The 18,900-nt window shown below is 47.6% G+C and overlaps 2 protein-coding genes across 2 annotated transcripts in view; one reads left to right on the top strand and one right to left on the bottom strand.

Moving 5' to 3' along the window:
* LOC107124245 (chromosome unknown open reading frame, human C7orf50) overlaps nucleotides 1-18,900 on the top strand; it is a 217,776-nt gene that overhangs the window by 10,050 nt on the left and 188,826 nt on the right. The window lies entirely within an intron of this gene.
* Nucleotides 16,831-17,923, bottom strand: GPER1 (G protein-coupled estrogen receptor 1). The gene has a single exon (XM_015427660.1). The coding sequence runs from the start codon at nucleotides 17,921-17,923 to the stop codon at nucleotides 16,868-16,870; it is 1,056 nt and encodes a 351-aa protein (XP_015283146.1). The 3' UTR covers nucleotides 16,831-16,867.

Raw genomic sequence — 18,900 nt, 5'->3', positions numbered from 1 at the left:
TTGCCATCACCTCCTGCCTGGTCCTTTCAGTTGGAGATTGAACTTCTGACCTTCTGCAAGGCAGTGTCACTGGGTGGAGCCAGGTCATGGCTCCTCTCCTGTATTCATTTATCTGTTTTATTTATTAAATTACATTTATTAATCGCCTAATCCCCATTACCGTGGGGCTCTAGGTGGTGTACAACATTCTAAAAACATAAAAAGCATCCAACTTTATACAATAATTTAAAAGCAAGTGGCAGAAATTTTTACGATTCCCTCCCAGCTGATCTGTGAGTGCTCTGTGGAGTATCACAAGTTCTATCTTGTCCCTCCTCTCAAGGATGTAGCGACAGTTACGTGTACCCTTTTAGAGATGTAAAATTTCCGGAAATTTTGAAGCTCGGAAAAAAAACGGGTTTTTTTCGTTCCCCCCCCCCCCCGGAAAAAAAATGAAATTTTCGGAAAAATTGAAAAAATGCTACATTAGCATTTCTTTTGTCTTTTCTAGATTGAAAGTCATTCTGTTACTTTAGGAACATAAAATATGACTATGGACATTTTTACTTGGCATGAAATTATCACAACTAGCATATTAAAAATATAGTGTATCCAAACAATTATTACAAACAGAATACCCACCCACATGCAAAAACAAAACTGAAACCTTTTTCTTTTCTTGTGACAATAGCACCTCCTAAAGGAAGGAATGCATCTTGTTCTTGCATTGGAGAGTTCAGTTTGTAACCTAGGACTTGCTTGTGCTCAGTGCACAGAAATTAGATCAATCTGATACCATATATATATATATATTAGAAATTATTTGGAAAAAATTTGAACACCTTGTCTTAAAATATTTTATTCATCATGTCAAAATAAAACGTTCCATAATCAATTTTTTTCCTTTTCTTTTTTCAATTTTTCCAATTTTTCGGAAAAAAGAAAAAAGGTTTCAGGAAAAAAACAGAAAAAAAACGTTGCAACAAGCTTGCCCTTGATTCATCATCAGCTGGTACAGAGTCTAGAAAGCCACCTGTCTCCTGGTGAGGTTGCCTTGCTCACAGCAGCGTTCCTAAAAGCTGAATGCTGCTATCCTGAAGTCTTCTAGGTACCAGTCAAACGCTGAAAAGCCCTAAACATTCTGGGCTCAGCATCCCTGTAGAGTGTGTGTCCTCTTTCCACCATCCAAATTCTCACAAGACCCACCTCACAACAGTTCTGGGAACGTTCTCTATACATTTTTGGTCTGCCCCCCCATTGTTCAGCCTAGATCAGGATGTGAGTGAAAAATGCCCAGGAGGAGCTGCTGTGAAGAATGTATGTAAGGGGGAAACATTAACCAACCTGACGTATTTCCAGCATCTTCTGCAGGGTCGCCAGGTTGGTCTGCATCTTTCCAAACTGTTCATGAAGCGGGCGACGAAGCAACCGCAGCTTGAAAGCCAGTTTGGTGGAGTGGCTAGGAGGGCGGACTCTAATCTGGAAGAACCAGGTTTGATTCCCTACTCCTCCCCATCAGCTGCTGGTGTGACTTCGGGTCAGTTACAAGTTCTTTCAGAGCTGTTCTCTCAAGAGCAGTCCTTGAAAGAGCTCTCTCAGCCCCACCTACCTCACCGGGTGTCTGTTGTGGGGAGGGAAAGGGAAAGGAAATTGTAAGCCACTCTGAGACTCACCAGGTGTCTGTTGTGGGGAGGGAAAGGGAAAGGAAATTGTAAGCCACTCTGAGACTCCTTCGAGTAGTGAAAGTTTGTGTATAAATCCAGTCTTTTTTCTTCTTCACCAGCCTGTTTTTCCCCCATGGTCTTTTTTTTTTGCCCACCCATCATGCCCTTTGTGGCATACCTGAAGTCTCATTTGCTTCAGAAGAGGTGGTGGTCACAAAACAACTGGGGAAAAGAACAAGTTGGGGAAGTTTCCACTGATTCTTCTCCTGCTCCGTTGATACTTAATAATACAGAGCAGATCTCCCAGTTGCCTAAGTCCATCCATACTTTTATCTCTGGGAGCTTCTTGCGGCAGATTTCTCCCTTTCAAAACACAAGCAGACCGGTTGTTTGCAGCAGCTGTCTTAAGACAACCGGGGCCATGTGAACCCTCGACGGAGGGAACCCAGTTCCTATCAGCAAGGATTAAGGTAATCACGTGTTCATTTGCTACCTTGGTTGGCACCACGGTTTCATTTATCTGTTATTGCACAGCGTCATTGTTAATGCAACCTTCTAAAAGGCCAGCAGTTTCCAGCAAGTGTGCAAAGAATTTGAAACACATACATGCGTAGATTAGGCTGAATAATTTTTGCATTCCTTTGAATATTTTTATAAAGGCCTGAACAAATTTCCCAGGAAAGCATATTTGCAGCTGGGAAAACAGTTTCTACTTTGAAAATGGTTTTCCCAGGCAAGAAGCTCGCATCTCCAACTGTTTTGGGTATAAACACAATATTTTGTGTACTCGTTCAGCCATGTTTCAGAAGGTTAGGAATTCTTCATTGGGCATTAACGGACAAGACGGCTGTACGGGCTTTTCTGTTCAGATGCGTCCATATTGTCTCTAGGCTAAGTTCAAATCGTGGGGAGCCTGGATTAAAAAAAATGGGTTCTGATTCTGTCTTCAGTGCAGTATCCTTAAGATGTGACATCACACGCGTATTTTGAAAATCCCTAGAAACCAGTCAGTTGGAAGATTTACAACTTTTTAAAATATTTGGCTGATATATTCCTGTTCCTTGGTTGAGTTTTAATTGCAGAAGGCATGTTTTCTTGTGATTCACTTCGTATCTGGCAATTTCCCATGAGAATCCATGGATTCTTTACGAGGATTTCCAAGTTGCATTCTGGAGAATGTGCATAACTTATCGGTGGATTGGCTGCTTCTTTCCTGTTGCTTGACCTGCTCTTCCCCACCCCCATAAGGAGCAGGATTTTAGGTGCACTACACACTTGGGCATGAAAGGGGCAGACATTTGAACACTGGCTCAGACCAAGAAGACCCCTGTCTCGTATAGTTCAGTATTGTCTACTTTGATTGGCAGTGGCTCTAGAGGGAGTGATGTAAAAGAAGAAGAAGAAGAAGAGATTGGATTTATACCCCACCCTTCACTATCCAAGGGAGAGTGGCTTACAAACTCCTTTCCCTCCCCCTCCCCACAAGAGACACCCTGTGAGGCAGGTGGGGCTGAGAAAGCTCTGACAGAAACTGCTCTTTTTCAAGAACAGTTGTGCCAGAACTATGGCTTGCCCAAGGTCATCCAGCAGGTGCAAGTGGAGGAGTGGGGAATCAAACCCAGTTCTCCCAGATTAGAGTCCGCGCACTTAACCACTACACCAAGCTGGTAAAAAAAAAAGAGTCATGTACTCTGCGTGTGGCAAAATTTCTAGCAGCTGTTGTCAAATCACATGGCAGCTTTCGCACTAGCAGCCTTTAAATTCTTCCATGCTTTCCTGTGGAATGAGGTTTATTGTGGGATGAGGGTTTTCTGTTTATGAGTTTGGTTGCAAATACAATAAAGACAATAAATAAATATTGAGATTCATTAGGCAGAGATGTCATGGATCGAACCTAGGGCTTACTGCATTTCAAAACCAGGTACTGTACCCACCTCCCCAGTAATGACAGGTATGGGAGGGAGAAGCCCGATCTGATGCTGCATCGTGTGGTTTGACAGGGCATCTGTGTTCTTTGATCATTTCAGATGGTGGCCGTACTGGCCTGTAGCAGTAGAGCTCGATTCACGTCCGGTAGCACCTTCAAGACCAACAAGATTTTTGGAGAATGAGCTTTCGAGAAGGGAGCTTTGACTCCTGAAAGCTTAGACCCTGAAAATTTTGTTGGTCTTGAATGTTCTGTGAGACTCAACTGGGAAGGGACGTAGCTCAGGGGTAGAACATCTGGCTTTCAAGCATAAGGTGCCCAGCATCTCCGGGTAGTTAGGTGGCTGGTGACGTTAAAGACCTTCACCTGAGACCTTGGAGAGCTTCTGGTGGTCAGAGTAGACCATATATGGCCGCTTCATCTGTTTGTTTGTTCGTTTTGTAGCAGGGCATCTGCTTGGCATGCAGGAGGTCCCATATTCTCTCCCCAGCAGCTCCAGTTAAAAGGATCAGGCAGTCGGTGACGGGAAAGACCTGACACCTTGGGTAGACGCTCATTGTTGGAGTACATAATACTGACTCGATAGACCAATAGTCTGACCCAGTATAAAGAAGAAGTTTCATGTCTTCAGAAGACCTAGCAAAGTTAGCAGGTTAGTGGCTCTGTTTGTGTCCGCCGATGTGTTTAAGTTTTTAAATGTTCGTTTTTTAATTGCAGAATGTGTAATGTCAGCTTTAAAGCTAAGCCTTTCTCCCATGCTGAAAGGCAACAGGCACTAAAGTCATCTCTGAGTCCTTACTTTTAAAAATTTCTGCCATGGCATGCTGATTGTTGTGTTGCTTGTCCGTAATGCGGATCAGTATAATTGTACGTTTAAAAGATAAATCAGTTAACACAGCTGAATTTCTTTCCCATAAATCAGATGTGCTACCTTTCACCATTTCACAAGTCACACAGACACCAAACCCAAATTAGCTGTTTAACTGTACACTCTGTAGGAACCCTCAGCCAGTTCTTGTTCTCAAACGTCTGTGCCTGCATAATACTTAAACCAAGGTACATAATCAACGTCGTCTCCGGATTATATAACAACGTTTCAAAAAATGGGTCTTCTTCAGGAGATATTATAATGGTGCAAAAGCTCTCTGTTTCATAAGTGCTAGACAACAAGTCTTAAGAAATACTAAATTCAGATAGGACGCTGATCTCAGTTAACATTCAGGCTCAAAATATGCTGCTATGTTTCTAATGGATCCCGAGTGTCTCTCTGGTTTGAAAAGAAAAGAAAACCCCACAGGGTTGTTGTAAGTCAGCAGTGACTTGACAGCACTTTCCAACACCACCAGATCAGGGAGGTAGCAAAAGGCTATCTAGTCTGACCCTCTGGCCATCTATCCACTAGCCTGCTGCGTCCGACACAATTGCATTGTGTCAGTCAGGAGTCTGAAGGAGGTGGGGAGCAACGCTCCCTCTAAGCTGTGGAGTCTTGTGAGCAAAAATTCTACTTTGTGAGCTGCTGGCATTAAAGTTGTGAGTGAGCGATTGGGCTGCTGAATAAATTAGTTTGCTCTGGAGCCCTCCTTCCTGAGCCAAAACAGAAATGTGTGAGCCGGAGGCGAAAAAACTGTGAGCTAGCTCACACTAACTCAGCTCAGAGGGGACACTGCTCTGGAGCCCTCCTTCCTGAGCTAAGGCAAAAAATGTGTGAGCCGAAAGCGAAAAAACTGTGAGCTAGCTCACACTAACTTTGCTTAGAGGGAACCCTGGTGGAGAGGTTGTTGAGAAATTGCATTCAGTGAGAACCAAAAGCCAGACTTAACAGCCACGTGGGGTTAAGAACACAGGGAATCTTCTCGTTTGGATTTCTTTCTTTGCCATCGAGGGGTTTGTAAGCCAGAGGTGTTCAGAGGTGGTTTGCCATCGCCTGCCTCTGCGTCGTGTCCCTGGACTCCTTCAGTAGCCTCCCATCCCCATACCAGCCAGGGCTGACTCTGCTCAGCTTCCGAGATCTGACAAGAACAGGCTAGCCTGGGCTACCCAGGTGAGGGCGATCTTCCAGCCCTTTGAAATGACCAACAAGTGAAAATCAGTCATCAGATGGCGATGGAAAGACGACTTATGGCTACCCCAGAGGGTTTTCAAGGCAAGGGGTGGCCACAGGTGTTTTTGCCATGGCCTGCCTCTGCGTAGCACCCCAGACTTCCTTGGTGGTCTCCCATCCAAGTAGTCACCAGAGCTGACCCTGCTTAGCTTCCGAGATCAGAAGAGATTGGGCTCGTCGGGGCCATCCGGGTCAGGGCAAGAGACAAACAGGGGTGGTTTTGCCCTTGCCTGCCTCTGCGTAGCGACCCTGGACTTCCTGGGTGATCTCCCATCCAAGGACTAACCCGGGCTGAGCCTGCTTAGCTTCTGAGAGCTGCCAAGACCTCGGCCAGCCTGGGACATCCAGGTCAGGGCTATTACCAGGGGGTGCCTACCTGTCATGGGCGACAACGGCAGCGCTGGGCCCCCGCCTGAGTTGGCAGCACAGTCAGCGCCACCGGCATTGCCAGAGCCAGAAGCCGGCCCCTCTGACTCCTCGGGAGCTAGCAGCTTGCCGCCGCCAGCTCCCGAGCCTGTAACCCCCGCAGCTGGTCCTGCAGCAGCCAATGAGGTACAGGTACAACTGGGAAGCCCGCCTGAATCACTTCTGCGGGGGGCTCACCTGAGGGGGCGGCTCCACAGGGACTTAGCCACCCGCCGCCGAGACACACACTGGCAGGGAAGGCGAGCGCCGAGCCATGAGTACTAGCAGGAGTGGCGGTGCCACCACGGGAAGCACGGCCAGAGGGCTATGTAGATCCCGCGTGGGATCAGGCTCTCCGTGGAAGCAACAAGTCGCCTCCGTGCAGACCTCGCATCCACTTCCAGCTCCCATTCTCAGCCCCTGCTCTCGTTCAGATTTCCTGGCTTCCTGACCCCTGCTTCGGACGACCACTCTCTCGGTCTCACAATTTGGCTCTCGCTCTGACTTTCCTGGCTACAACCTCGGACCGGACCTGACTCCTACCTCTCAGTCCAGCCCAGCCCGTGACACTACCAAACAGCTTCTGGTCTAGTACATTTCTTCTGTCATCTGCGGGTCACAAAGTGCGCTTATCTTAACAGATCCTGGCTGCCCGAAGGCCCATTTTAACAAAATAATAATAATCAGGACTCTTGGCTTTTTGGAGCCAGGAAGCCAGCAGGCCTCCTGGATTTCCCTGAGAGCCAAAAGCCCATGGGAGCGTTAGCGGACAAAGAGGCAGGAAGCACCATTCAGTCTTCACAGGCGCACCCAAAGCTGGTCACAGAACCAAGGAACTTTGGTCCTTTGTGAGGTGGGAAATCAGACGGGAGAGGAGGAGGGTTTCTCAGATCACTCTCTGGAGCACCTTGTGTCTCGTGAGCGAAGGTGTCAAGAAGCCGGTTCTAAAATTTAATTTTTAGGGCAGGCGTTCCACATTCCTGTGCATGGTGTGTAGTGGTTAAAACTTGGTGTATTGGCTAAAGCTTTGTGTCAGACCAGGGGCTTTCAGTCTCACCCACTTCACAGGGTTGTTGTGAGGATAAAATGGAGGATGGAAGAACGATGTGAGCTGCTTTGAGGAGAAAGGTGGGTTGTGCCAAGCTTTTCCCAGGAAGAGGCTGCTAAGGGTAGGGAAGGAAGGAAAGCCTAAGAGCCAGCGCAGTGTAGTGGTTAGAGTGCCAGACTAGGATCTGGGAGACCCTGGTTCAAATCCCCACTCTGCCGTGGAAGCTTGCTGGGGGACCTAGGGTCAGTCACACCCACTCAGCCTAACCTATCTCACAGGGTTATTGTGAAGATGAAACAGAGAAGAGGAATAATAATAATACTTCATATGGCATTGTGTGTATTACATTGTGTATTACATTACATTGTGCCAGGAGGTCCTAAGATTGTCTGGCAGTCAGACGTTCTAGCTCTTTAGCATTATACGCCACTAGGTGGCGAGCTAGATTTGTTTTTTTAAGGCAAGAGATGTTTAATAGGTGATTTGCCATTGCCTGCCTCTGCATCTTAACCCTGGTATTCCTTGGAGGTCGCCTTTCCAAATACTAGCCAAGGCTGACTGTGCTTGGCTTCCGCCATCTGACGGGATCTATCCAGGTCAGGGCAGAGGAGAGGAAAAAGATATAAACTGCTTTGGGTCCCCATTGTGGAGAAAGGTGTGGTATGAATGAATTAAATCAATCCAATAAAGGCCAAATGCACCTTATTAGCAGGATGGGAATATTTTGTATCTCGTCCAAAGTGACATACGGCTTCAGTTCCACTCCATACAAGGTGTCTAAATGTTCAAATGGCTTTCTCTGGGCTGCATTACATGGACTGTGTGAACGTGTGAGAGCTTTTCAGAGGGCGCTTTCAAGTGTGTTTGTGTGTTTATCTGTGCTCATTTCTTAAGGTGAGGCAAACAAAACTCATATGTTGGAGTGGGACAGGGAAGAAAAGTGGGTCTGGATGGCAAAAATCTTAATTTCTGTTCGTAGCCACAGTAAAATGCTAAGAGGAAATAACATTAGGAGTGAGAGAAACGTCTAAAGAAAGTGGAATTTGGGGGAAGAAATCACATTGCGAGTGTCTAAAGCTGGACGCTGGAATCCTGTCGTGGCTGTTGACACATCAAAGGTGGATTTCGTTTTGCTTTTTTCTAGTCTGACCATCCCTTAATTTCACCACCGAATTCACCGAAGCGGCTTGTTAACGGCCGGCCGGGCTACCTCCTGAGATAATAAGATGAAACTGTGCTGTCTCAGTGCCTTGGAACAAAGTCGAATTGGCAGCTCTCCTCGGTTGCCAGCCAGGGCGGCTGGCTCAGCGCTGCCCTGTCTATTCTTAGCCCCTGGCATTGCTGCATCCCTCGGCGGGGAGACGGCAGCAGAGTGTAAAACAAAAGGGTTCCGTTGTCTTGAATGGTGTGTTATACCTCTTCAGCTTCGTTCCCGAAGTCTGAACTGAAATCTGGAGTTGCGTGACTTACTTGTTAATTTATTTCATTTATATTCTGCTGTTCTCCCCAGTGGGAACCCGGAGTGGCTTATGTTGTTCTCTTCTCCTCCGTTTTATCCTCACAACAACCTGGAGAGGTGGGTTAGGCTGAGAGGCTGTGACTTGCCCAAGATATGGGCGTGGTTGGGAAGGGGGGGGGGGGGGGGGGTCAAACCTGGGTCTTCCAGATCCTGTTCTGACCATCCAAGCACTATACCACACTGGCTCTGACTTCTTATCAGAGGTCCAAAGTGTCCCAAAGACTGGGACAGGTCCAAACTAGGGGTATTGAAAAAAAAAATAATGCAGGTATTTTTCGGCTTTGGGTAAATCAGACCCCAAAAATATCGGTAAGTGACAAATTTCCCCAGTAAAATACTGGTATTAGAATTTGGCCTTTATTCGTTATTCCCGAATATATTTGGGTCCGATTTACACCACCAGAGGGAAAGGAGGCATGTTAAAATGCCTTCTTTCCCTCTGGTAGCCCATAGAGATTTCCCTGTCAATTTCACTCCTCACCAGTCAGCTGGGAGTGAAATTGACAAGGGAAAGCCTGGCTCTCTGCCTTCCCTTCTCCAGCTGACAGATTGTAGCTGGAGAAGGTCAGGCAGGGAACCTAGGCATGTTTAAAATGCCTTTCTTTCCCTCCCCAGTGGGCAGGCTGGGGAGACCGAGGGCAGGCATGCAAACATGCCTGAGTTCCCTTTCTGATCTTCTCCAGGTGCCCGGTGGCTTTCTCTGGACAAGATCAGGCAGGGAACCAGGCATGTTCACAATGCCTTTCTTTCCCTCCCCCACAGTTTGGTGTAGTGGTGAAGTGCGCGGACTCTAATCTGGGAGAACCGGATTTGATTCCCCACTCCTCCACTTGCACCTGCTGATGTGACCCTGGGTCAGTCACAAGCTCTGGCACAGCTGTCCTTGAAAAAGAGCAGTTTGTGTCAGAGTTCTCTCAGCCCCACCCACCTCACAGGGTGTCTGATGTGGGGAGGGGAAGGGAAAGGAGTTTGTAAGCCGCTCTGAGACTCCAAGTGAAGGGCGGGGTATAAATCCCATCTCTTCTCTTCTTCTTCTTCTTCTTCTTCTTCTTCTTCTTCTTCTTCTTCTTCTTCTTCTTCTTCTTCTTCTTCTTAAACCCAACAGCTGACTGGCGGCTCAGGTGGCTGTTAGGTTTTTCAGTATAGCAAAATGAACCTGAAAAAAAGCTGGATAATTATGGCTTTTTCAGGTTCAGCTATACCGGTAGCCGAATACAGATCTCTGATCTGTATTCGGCTTATGTGATACCTGAAAAAAACCGACAAGGTATTTTTTGAGTATTTTTTCAGTTTGGCTGTAGCCAAATGCACACCCCTAGTCAAAATGCATCCTCCTTTTTGCAAACATCTCTTTAAAGCAGCATCGCATGTCCGGGCTCTCTGGTTTTGCTGTTTGACCGCATGGTGGCTGGTTTCAAACTGTGTTCCCCATCTCCAGGTGTCTTTTTGTAGAGAGCCGAATTTCACGGGCTGTTCTTCTGCCACCTCAGAGGGACCCTGATCACCTTTTCCTTTACTTTCCTTGTAATATCTCCATGCTAACAATAGTGGGTTGTCGTCCCCCCCCCCCGGTAGGAAAAACAAAGCATTAGGTAAGTTTTAATATTGTTGGAACTTATCGCACTTTCCATCATGGAAACGATTGTGTTCCTGCGATCCTCCGGGGACCGGCTCACCGTGTGACCAGCAGACTGTGCCCTGACCACTCCCCGACTGTTCCACAAACAGCCCAGCTCAGCAGACAGCTCAGGGGTGGGGGTTAGAACAGAGCACACTGTTGTTTCAACGTTGGCTCCTTGCAGGCTTGGAAAGAGGCCAGGCAGAGCCATCTAAAAGACACCCCCCCCTCCCCAACTGTACAAATACTGCTGATTCTCTCCCCCCCCCCCCCCCCCCAGATGCACTCAATCGCAACGAAAAAAGAATACGCTGTGTTATTTGGCGAGCTTTTACAATGGTTTGCACTTAGGAATCTACCTGGGGGGAAAATAGGTCAGGAGTATGATATGGTGGCGTTTAAGGACTCTGGTTCACAGCTGCTAAACAGCCAAGGGGGTATTGAGGGAGAAGAGCCCTTGGGTCGACTGTGAGGCTTAGTGAGTCTTGAAAACAAGGGGGCCAGGTGGCACCTTCCTGGGCAGGATGCTCCGTAATCGTGGGGTTGCCGCCAATGCTCCCTCTAAGCTGTGGAGTCTTGTGAGCAGAAATTCTACTTGGTGAGCTACTGGCATTAATATCTCTTGCATTAAAGTTGTGAGTGAGCAATTTGGCTGTGGCATAAATTAGTTTGCTCTGGAGCCATCCTTCCTGAGCTAAGAGAAAAACGTGTGAGCCGGAGGCTGAAAAACTGTAAGCTAGCTCACACTAACTCAGCTTAGAGGGAACACTGGTTGCCGCCGAGAGGCCTTCTCTGGTGTGCTCACCAGGCGAGCTTCTTTGATTGGCGGGACAGTCAGGAGGTCTCCTCCCTTCGTTCTTAATTCTAAGAAAAGTTGGGGACCCCTGAACTAGGGATTGTGTGAACTAATCAGTTGGGACCAATAATATGGAGAAATTTCCAACTTCCATTGAGTTTTCCATGATTGCAAATTCCAGATGACTTCGGGGACTGAAAACTGTCTTGTGAACCAGAGGAAATAGCTGATTTGTCTTACATGGTAAAACTTCCCCTTCAGGCGAAGTCCCCTTCGTCTAGTGCAGTGAGAACCCGCAGTTGCTGGGAACCAGCACCCTTTACACAAACCCAGAAGCTGCACCCGTGGCCTCAGGAAGCTAAGTTTGGCTGTTCTCCTTGCAGATGCATCTGCATTATTTACTACATTTCTGCCTCACCTTCCCCCCCCCCCCATGGGAGGACCCAGAATGGCTTGCGTTGCATCGTTCTCCTCTGTTTTGTTTTATTCCTCACAACAGCCCTGTGAGGCTGGTGAGGCTGTGAGCTTGTGACTGGTCCAGTAGGTTTTATGGCAGAGCGGGGATTTGAACTTGGGTCTTTCAGATCTTAGTCCCAACACTCTGACCTCTGCACCACCCTGGTTTTACTTCAGACTGTACGGCAGTAAGTTCCGTCTTCCAGTATTCCTTTTGCAATAACAAATCTCTCTACAGATGAAAAGCTAACACAGCAAGGAGAGAGGTTTTGGTTCCTTTCTCATTTTCTGCTTGCGGGGGGAGTTTTTAGCATAGGCAGTGCTTGTCTAAATTGATTCTCCGCCTGCAGTTTGAAGTGGCCCGGTCCATTTTATCACCTTGTTCTCCTGCATGCCTCAGAGTAACGCCTTGCCGGCTATCACCCCAGGAGTTCGTGGTAGAGGTGAAATTCCAGCGGAGGACCGCTTTGTTTTGCAGTTCAGCTGCACAGACAGCAATCTTGAAGCAGGTCAGATCAGAATCATACTCAAGTCTACTCCGTGGGGCTTATTCCCAGGGATCTGACCTTAGGGTTGCTCTGTCAGCTGCTGTGCTAGACAAGCTCTCCAGTAATAACATTTGTGAGTGGGGGAACGTGTGTAGAAAACTACCTCCCTGGCCTTAAAAGTTAAATCTGAAACGGTGACCTGGAAGGAAGATTGTGTCCACATTTGTATGTGTATGCACGCTAGTGTCAGTTACATGGTCACCATGTATGCATATGTTTCTGTCCTTGAGTATTGGTCCCTGGTCCCCAAAAATTAGCATAATGGAATGCCTCAAAGTCTGGCACTGGAAGGGGGTGGCCTGTGACTCAGGGGCAGAGCATCCGCTTGGCATGCAGAAGGTCCCAGGTTCAATCCCTGGCATAGTCAGTGAAAAGGACCAGGCAGGAGGTGATGTGAAAGACCCTCTGCCTGGGACCCTGGAGAGCCGCTGCCAGTCAGAGTAGATATTACTGACCTTGATGGACTAAGGGTCTAATTCCATTTGACAACTCAATGTGTTAGAACATAAGAACATAAGAGAAACCATGTTGGATCAGGCCAATGGCTGATCCAGTCCAGCACTCTGTGTCACACAGTGGCCAAACCCCAGGGGCCATTAGATGATACACTAGTGGGGCCATAACTCCAGAAGCCCTCCCACTCTTGCCCCCCCAAGCACCAAGAATACAGAGCATCACTGCCCAGACATAAGAACATAAGAGAAGCCATGTTGGATCAGGCCAATGGCCAACCCAGTCCAGCACTCTGTGTCACAAAGTGACCAAAACCCAGGGGCCATCAGGAGGTCCACCAGCGGGGCCAGAACTCCAAAGCCCTCCTGCTGTTGCCCCCCCAAGCACCAAGAATGCAGAGCATCACTGCCCCAGACAGAGTGTTCCCTCTATAGGGTAAAGGTTTCCCTTGCTCGAAAGCCAGTCGAATCCGACTCTAGGGATGCGGTGCTCATCTCGGTTTCCAAGCCGAAGAGCCAGCGCTGTCCAAAGACATTTCCGTGGTCATGTGGCTGGCATGAGTAGACGCCGAGGTGCACGGAACGCTGTCACCTTCCCACCGAAGCGGTACCTATTTATCTACTTGCAATTTCTCGCTTTTGGACTGCTAGGTTGGCAGGAGCTGGGACCAGAGACGGGAGCTCCTCATGCGGCACTTGGGTCTCGAACTGCTGAACTACTGACCTTCCGGTCTGCAGTTCAGCCTCTTAACCTCTATACCTTGTGGCTAATATCCCGAAGGACCTCTGCTCCACATGTTTATCCAATCCCGTTTTGAAGCTGTCTAGTAGCCACCGTCACTTCCTTGCGGCAGTGAATCCCACTGTTAATAGTTTGTGTCACCAAAATTCCTGGACCCAGGAAGGGGAGTCAGTTTTAAGGAAATGCACCAGTCCTTTACTCTCTGGAACATGAAGGAAGTTTGGTTCTTGTGCTTTGCCTAGATTTCTGGAAAATTCTTCTGCTTGCTGCAGAGTACCCCTAATCCTCTCTGCTGGTGTTCGCAGAGACGCTTGGCCACTCTGGATCTGGCTGGAGTAATGTTGTTTCCCTCCCCACCCCCACCTCAGGCAGCTGTCCGAGGCTCTCAGGACCTTGCAGCCTGTGGGTGACAACTATGTGAAGAGGTTGAAGTCCAGGGGTCTAAGCCCAAAGGAGACTGCATGATTTTAATGCAAGGGTCAGCCAAGTTCCTCTTTTCTTCAAACTGGAAAATTTTCAGTAGGGTGGTCAAGAGGGAAGTTAGTCAAACCCAATACGGAGCAAGCGGTATTCTCCATCCTGGAAGGAAATGCTGAGGTTATAACAATACTGTAATCCTTCTTGAGATTTTTTTGGCTGATTCTGCACTAGGCCTTAAATCCTGGTCCAACCCTGTCCCTGAACTTATATTCTAAACGACACTCGAGTTCACCCCTGTAATTATCTCGGGGTATTTTTTGTTTTCCACATTGCATCGCGGTCACCCCGGTTTCGCCCCACACTTGTCCCTGGATAAACGGATGCTGTTAAAACTGGGGATAAATGCAAGGTATTGTGTCACAAGTTGAACTCTGATAAAACCAGGGACGAGATTCAAGTGCAGAAAGGACCATAATGTCATTGTCTGTACGTATGTGCTGTCAAGTTACCACCAACTTATGGCGGCCCCAGCAAGGGGCTTTCGAGGCAAGAGACGAGCAGAGGTGGTTTGCCATTGCCTTCCTCTGCAGAGCCTTCCTTGGTGGTCTCCCGTTGCAAGTACTGACCCTGCTTAGGTTCTGAGATCTGATGAGGTCAGGCTGTACATAAGAAGAGCCCTTCTGGATCAGACCAGTGGTCCGTCTAGTCCAGCGTCTTGTCTCACACCGTGGCCAACATGCCTCCTTCTGTCACACTGTCTTATAAAAGAGATCTAAAAACATGAGTTGGTCTTCCTGGTTAAGCGTTGATGTCCAAACAAGGAGATGAAGAAGAAGAAGAGTTGGTTTTAATACTCTGCTTTTCTCTACCTTAAGGAGTCTCAAAGTGGCTTACAAATCACCTTCCCTTCTTCTCCCCACAACAGACACCTTGTGAGGCAGGTGGGGCTGAGAGAGTTCTGAGAGAACCGTGCCTGGCCGAAGGTCACCCGGCAGGTGGAGGAGGAGTGGGGAACCAAACCCAGCACTCCAGATTAGAGTCCGCCACTCTTAATCACTACACTACCCTGGCTCCAGATATAGCTCTGATCTTGAAACACACCCCTCCCCAGCTTATGGGCCTGTCCTGATGATATCCTCCTGAATTTCTGCCTACAGTGAAATCAAGAGATGGTTCCATGCATGTACCTCGTCTTCTCCTCTCACCATCTGCTGGTGATGTCTTGGAGAGAGAGACTGCAAGTTACTGCAATACAGTATCTCCCTAGCAGCCTCAATAGCCCCGGACTAAGTTGATCTCACCAGAGCTCGGAAGCTAAGCAAGGTCAGCTGCAGTTAGCGCTTGTATGGGAGACCACCAAGAAGAAGAAGAAGAAGAGATTGGATTTATACCCCGCCCTTCACTACCCAAGGGTGTCTCAGAGCGGCTTACAAACTCCTTTCCCTTCCCCTCCCCACAACAGACACCCTGTGAGGTAGGTGGGGCTGAGAGAGCTCTTGACAGAAACTACTCTTTTTCAAGAACAGCTGTGCCAGAGCTACGGCTTACCCAAGGTCAACAGTGTGTGTGGGGGGTCAACAGTGGGAGGGCTTCTAATGTCCTGGCCCCACTGGTGGACCTCCTGATGGCACTGGTATTTCTGGCCACTGTGAAACACAGAGTGTTGGACTGGATGGGCCTTTGGCCTGATCCAACATTGGCATCTCTTATGTTCTTATGTTCAGGTGCAAGTGGAGGAGTGGGGAATCAAACCCGGTTCTCCCAGATTAGAGTCCGCGCACCAAGGACGACGAGGCTTCCTGCTTGGAAGAAGGCAGTGGCAAGACCGCCTCTAAGGTCTCTTATTCCTCGAAAACCCCAGAGTGGAGTTGCTGTAAGGCAGTTGCGATTTGGCGCCATGCTTTACCTTTACCGTAGCATCTTCCCAATCCCAGGCTCTAGACCACTGAAAGCAGGGTTTGTATGGCAGGGTTAAGGAGATCCCACTGTAAGTCCCAATGTAGAGGTCGCATTCTAATACGACATTTCTAAAACGGTTTTTAAAAGTGCTTTCAAAGAGTAGCTGCGTTGGTCTGTAGTAGAACAGCTAGGTTTGAATGCCGTAACTCCTTAGTTTCCCACAAGATTGTTGGGGGGGGGGGTATAAGCTTTCGAAAGTAAAATCTCTCTTTGTCAGATACTTACATGCAGAGAGCTTTGACTCTTGAAAGCTTATGCCCTAAACATCTCGTCGGTCTCTAAGCTGCTACCGGACTCAGATCTGTTTTAAAATGCCGTACACCAAAACAAAATTAAAGTAAGGGCTATTAGCAGATTTACACATAACACAATGCAACCCTGAACAGAGTTGCAGGCCTTCTAAGCCCATCGGCTTCTGTGGACTTAGAAGGCCGTAGCTCTGTTTAGGATTGTTCTGAAAAAATGGCAGGGACAGGAAACAGAATTAAAGGTGAATTCTGCCTTGCGCTTGCTGGGTGTGTGGATGCGAGCTGGACCCATAACCACTCCTGCGAGTATGGAGGTTCTGGGCGTGAGTCAGTGGGCCCTTGTGTCTTGAGGTTCTGGGGAAAAAACATTGGTAGAAATTTCCTAGATTCTTGAAAATCAGGGGATTTGGAAACAATGGGGGGAAGATCTGATGTTTTTCCATTTCTAGTTTTCTAAAAAATAAAAAAAAAACAAGAAAGAAGTCTCTGCTGTAATCCTAGATTGATTTTCTGTTTTTCTTAATTCAGTGCTTATAACATGAATGCGTCTATATATAGTAGTGTACAAGGAACACTGTAATTCTTAACAAAGTTTGCATGCTGATATGCTTGGATAGAAAATCAATGACTTCTCTGGTTTCCCCATTTCAGTACGTTCTATTGGATTTTCTCATTCCTTGTTCAGCTTTATTGTTTGGTTCAGGGCACCTGAGTATTTGGCCATCGGTCAAGAGTCAGAATTTTCTCTTTATACAATTTTCTGTCACTTTTTTTGTCTGCAGACACACATACGTGCAAGCGACCTTCCAGAATCTTTTATTAGCCCTTTCCCCAATTACATGCTGATCTTTATAATGGGTTAATCTTGTACATATTGTCATAAAAACAAGAGTACAACTCTCTGTGTGCGTAAGATATACACTTTCCTGTGAGTAACCAGTATTGCGATCCTGTTCCTTTGTGGTACCTTCGGAACGGTCCTAAATTAGACTTCCGATTGCTCTGTGCTATCAGGGATGACTGATTTCAGGGTAGCTTGGCAAAAACGATGTAGAGCCGATACTTTGGCCTTCTGTTCGATGTACAGCCTCAGCTTGTCTCTGAAAGTTTCACCTAGGAAACTGTAGATAAGGGGATTCAGGCAGCTGTTGGAGAAGGCTGCAAGGTTGACGATGTGTCCCATCAAGGGGTGGCTGTGTCTGAAGGACTGGCTCCGGGACGGGACCGGTTCCGTCTTCTGGAGAAGCTGCACGCTGATGAAGACGTTTTCGGGGAGCCAGCAGATGAAGAAGACGAGGACCACCACGAAAATCATTCTGAGAGCTTTCTGCCGGCGTAGCCGCAAACTCCTGTGCTTGTGAGCTCTGATCAGGACTCGGACGATCAACGAATAGCACAGGCCTATTATGGCAAAAGGGACGATGAACCCTAGGGTGATCTCCAGCCACTGGATTTCCTTGACGTCCGCAAAACAGAAGTGGATCTCTCCGGTGTGCTGCAGGTGCACGGCCGTGAAGGGCACCAGCGCCGCAGAAATGGACGCCAGCCAGATGAGGCCGCAGCTTAGCCTGGCGTGCTCCATGGTGCGGAAGATGTTGGACCGCATGACTTTGGCAAGCGCGATGTATCGGTCGAAGCTCATCCACGTGAGGAAGAAGATGCTGCTGTACATGTTGATCTGGAGGAACAAGGACATGAAGGTACAGATGATCGTGATGTCGTAATACTTTTCGTCCAGGTTGAAAACCTCGATGAGGGAGTCGGCGACCAGAATGAGGTCCGCCACGGCAAGGTTGATGAAGTAGAGGTCTGGGATCGTCATCTTCTCGCGGAAGCTGATGTTCACCACTAGAATGAGAATGTTCCCCACGAAGCCGATGGGGAACAGGAATATCGTGTAGAGACATGACAGGAACAGGCCGATGATGTATTGCTGATGTTCCGATTTATCCTCCAGGCCCAGAGGTTTGCTTTCGTTACACAAATAAGGGTAGGTGCTGTTACAGAGTAGTGGAGATGTGGCTCCAGGATAGATTTCCATGGTACGGTTCTCTGCGAAATAGATCACCTTGGACTTCAGTGCCAAACTGCTTAAATTGTTGGGTCCAAAGAGGTCTGTAGGGGTCATATTTGTAATCCCCAATAGGTAGAATCTGTTAAGAACCAAGCTTTCGTTGCTTTTTGAGTATGTTTTGGAATATGTATACTAGTCCTCAACGCGGTGAGTAAGATGGGATTCATGCGTTCCGTATTCCAGCAGCTTTCTCACAGTAATGATACGGGCATATATGGGTTTTCTTCGAGCACGGACTTCCTCCCAAGTCGAAAGGCACCGTATTGTAGCTCCATTTAACTTCAGTTGCGTGAAAGTTGTGGAACCTACAATTGGGTAAACGGGAAAGCTATTAATGTCGAGTCTGGAAGACCGAAAGAAGCCGACATTTTACAAACGGCTTGGCACGCATCCGTGGCCTTTTTGCATTTCGGTAGGTGACGCACGAGCGTGTGAAATTGAACGTTCAAAGTGTAAAATGCTTTTTTATTTGGTACACTTGAGTGATTCTCTTGAGATCTATTCAGTGACAAAGTACAAAACGTCTTCTTGGCATTGTTGCTATGAGAAAAGCATAAAAATCAGGAAGAAAGCCAGCGGTGGAATAAATGAGAGAGCTCAGCTTTCTTCAGTATCATGTTCTCTGTTTTCATAGATAATTATAGAAATTTAATAGAAAACAAAAACATCACGGGCTGCGGCTGCAGAACTTCTAGATAGCGTCTGCAAGCCTGAGGGGGGAAAATAAAGGGATTTGTCTACTTTTTACTTAATTTTTTCCCTCACATCCTAAAGTGTCCCCCCCCCCCCTTTTTTCTTAATTTTTTCCCCCCCATCCTTCAGTGGCCCCCCCCCCCCAACAAAATGTATTAATCTCGGACCTATTTAATGGCTCTCCAGGGATTGTCCACAAATAATTTGCATGATGGATTTTTTTTAAAGGACTACTGGTGTCTCCATTTCAG

The sequence above is a fragment of the Gekko japonicus genome, unplaced genomic scaffold, assembly GCF_001447785.1.
Source record: "Gekko japonicus isolate JY-2015 unplaced genomic scaffold, Gekko_japonicus_V1.1 scaffold136, whole genome shotgun sequence".
Classification (NCBI taxonomy): domain Eukaryota; kingdom Metazoa; phylum Chordata; class Lepidosauria; order Squamata; family Gekkonidae; genus Gekko; species Gekko japonicus.
The sequence above is the reverse complement of the archived record's forward strand: the minus strand, read 5'-3'. Positions and strand labels throughout refer to the sequence as shown.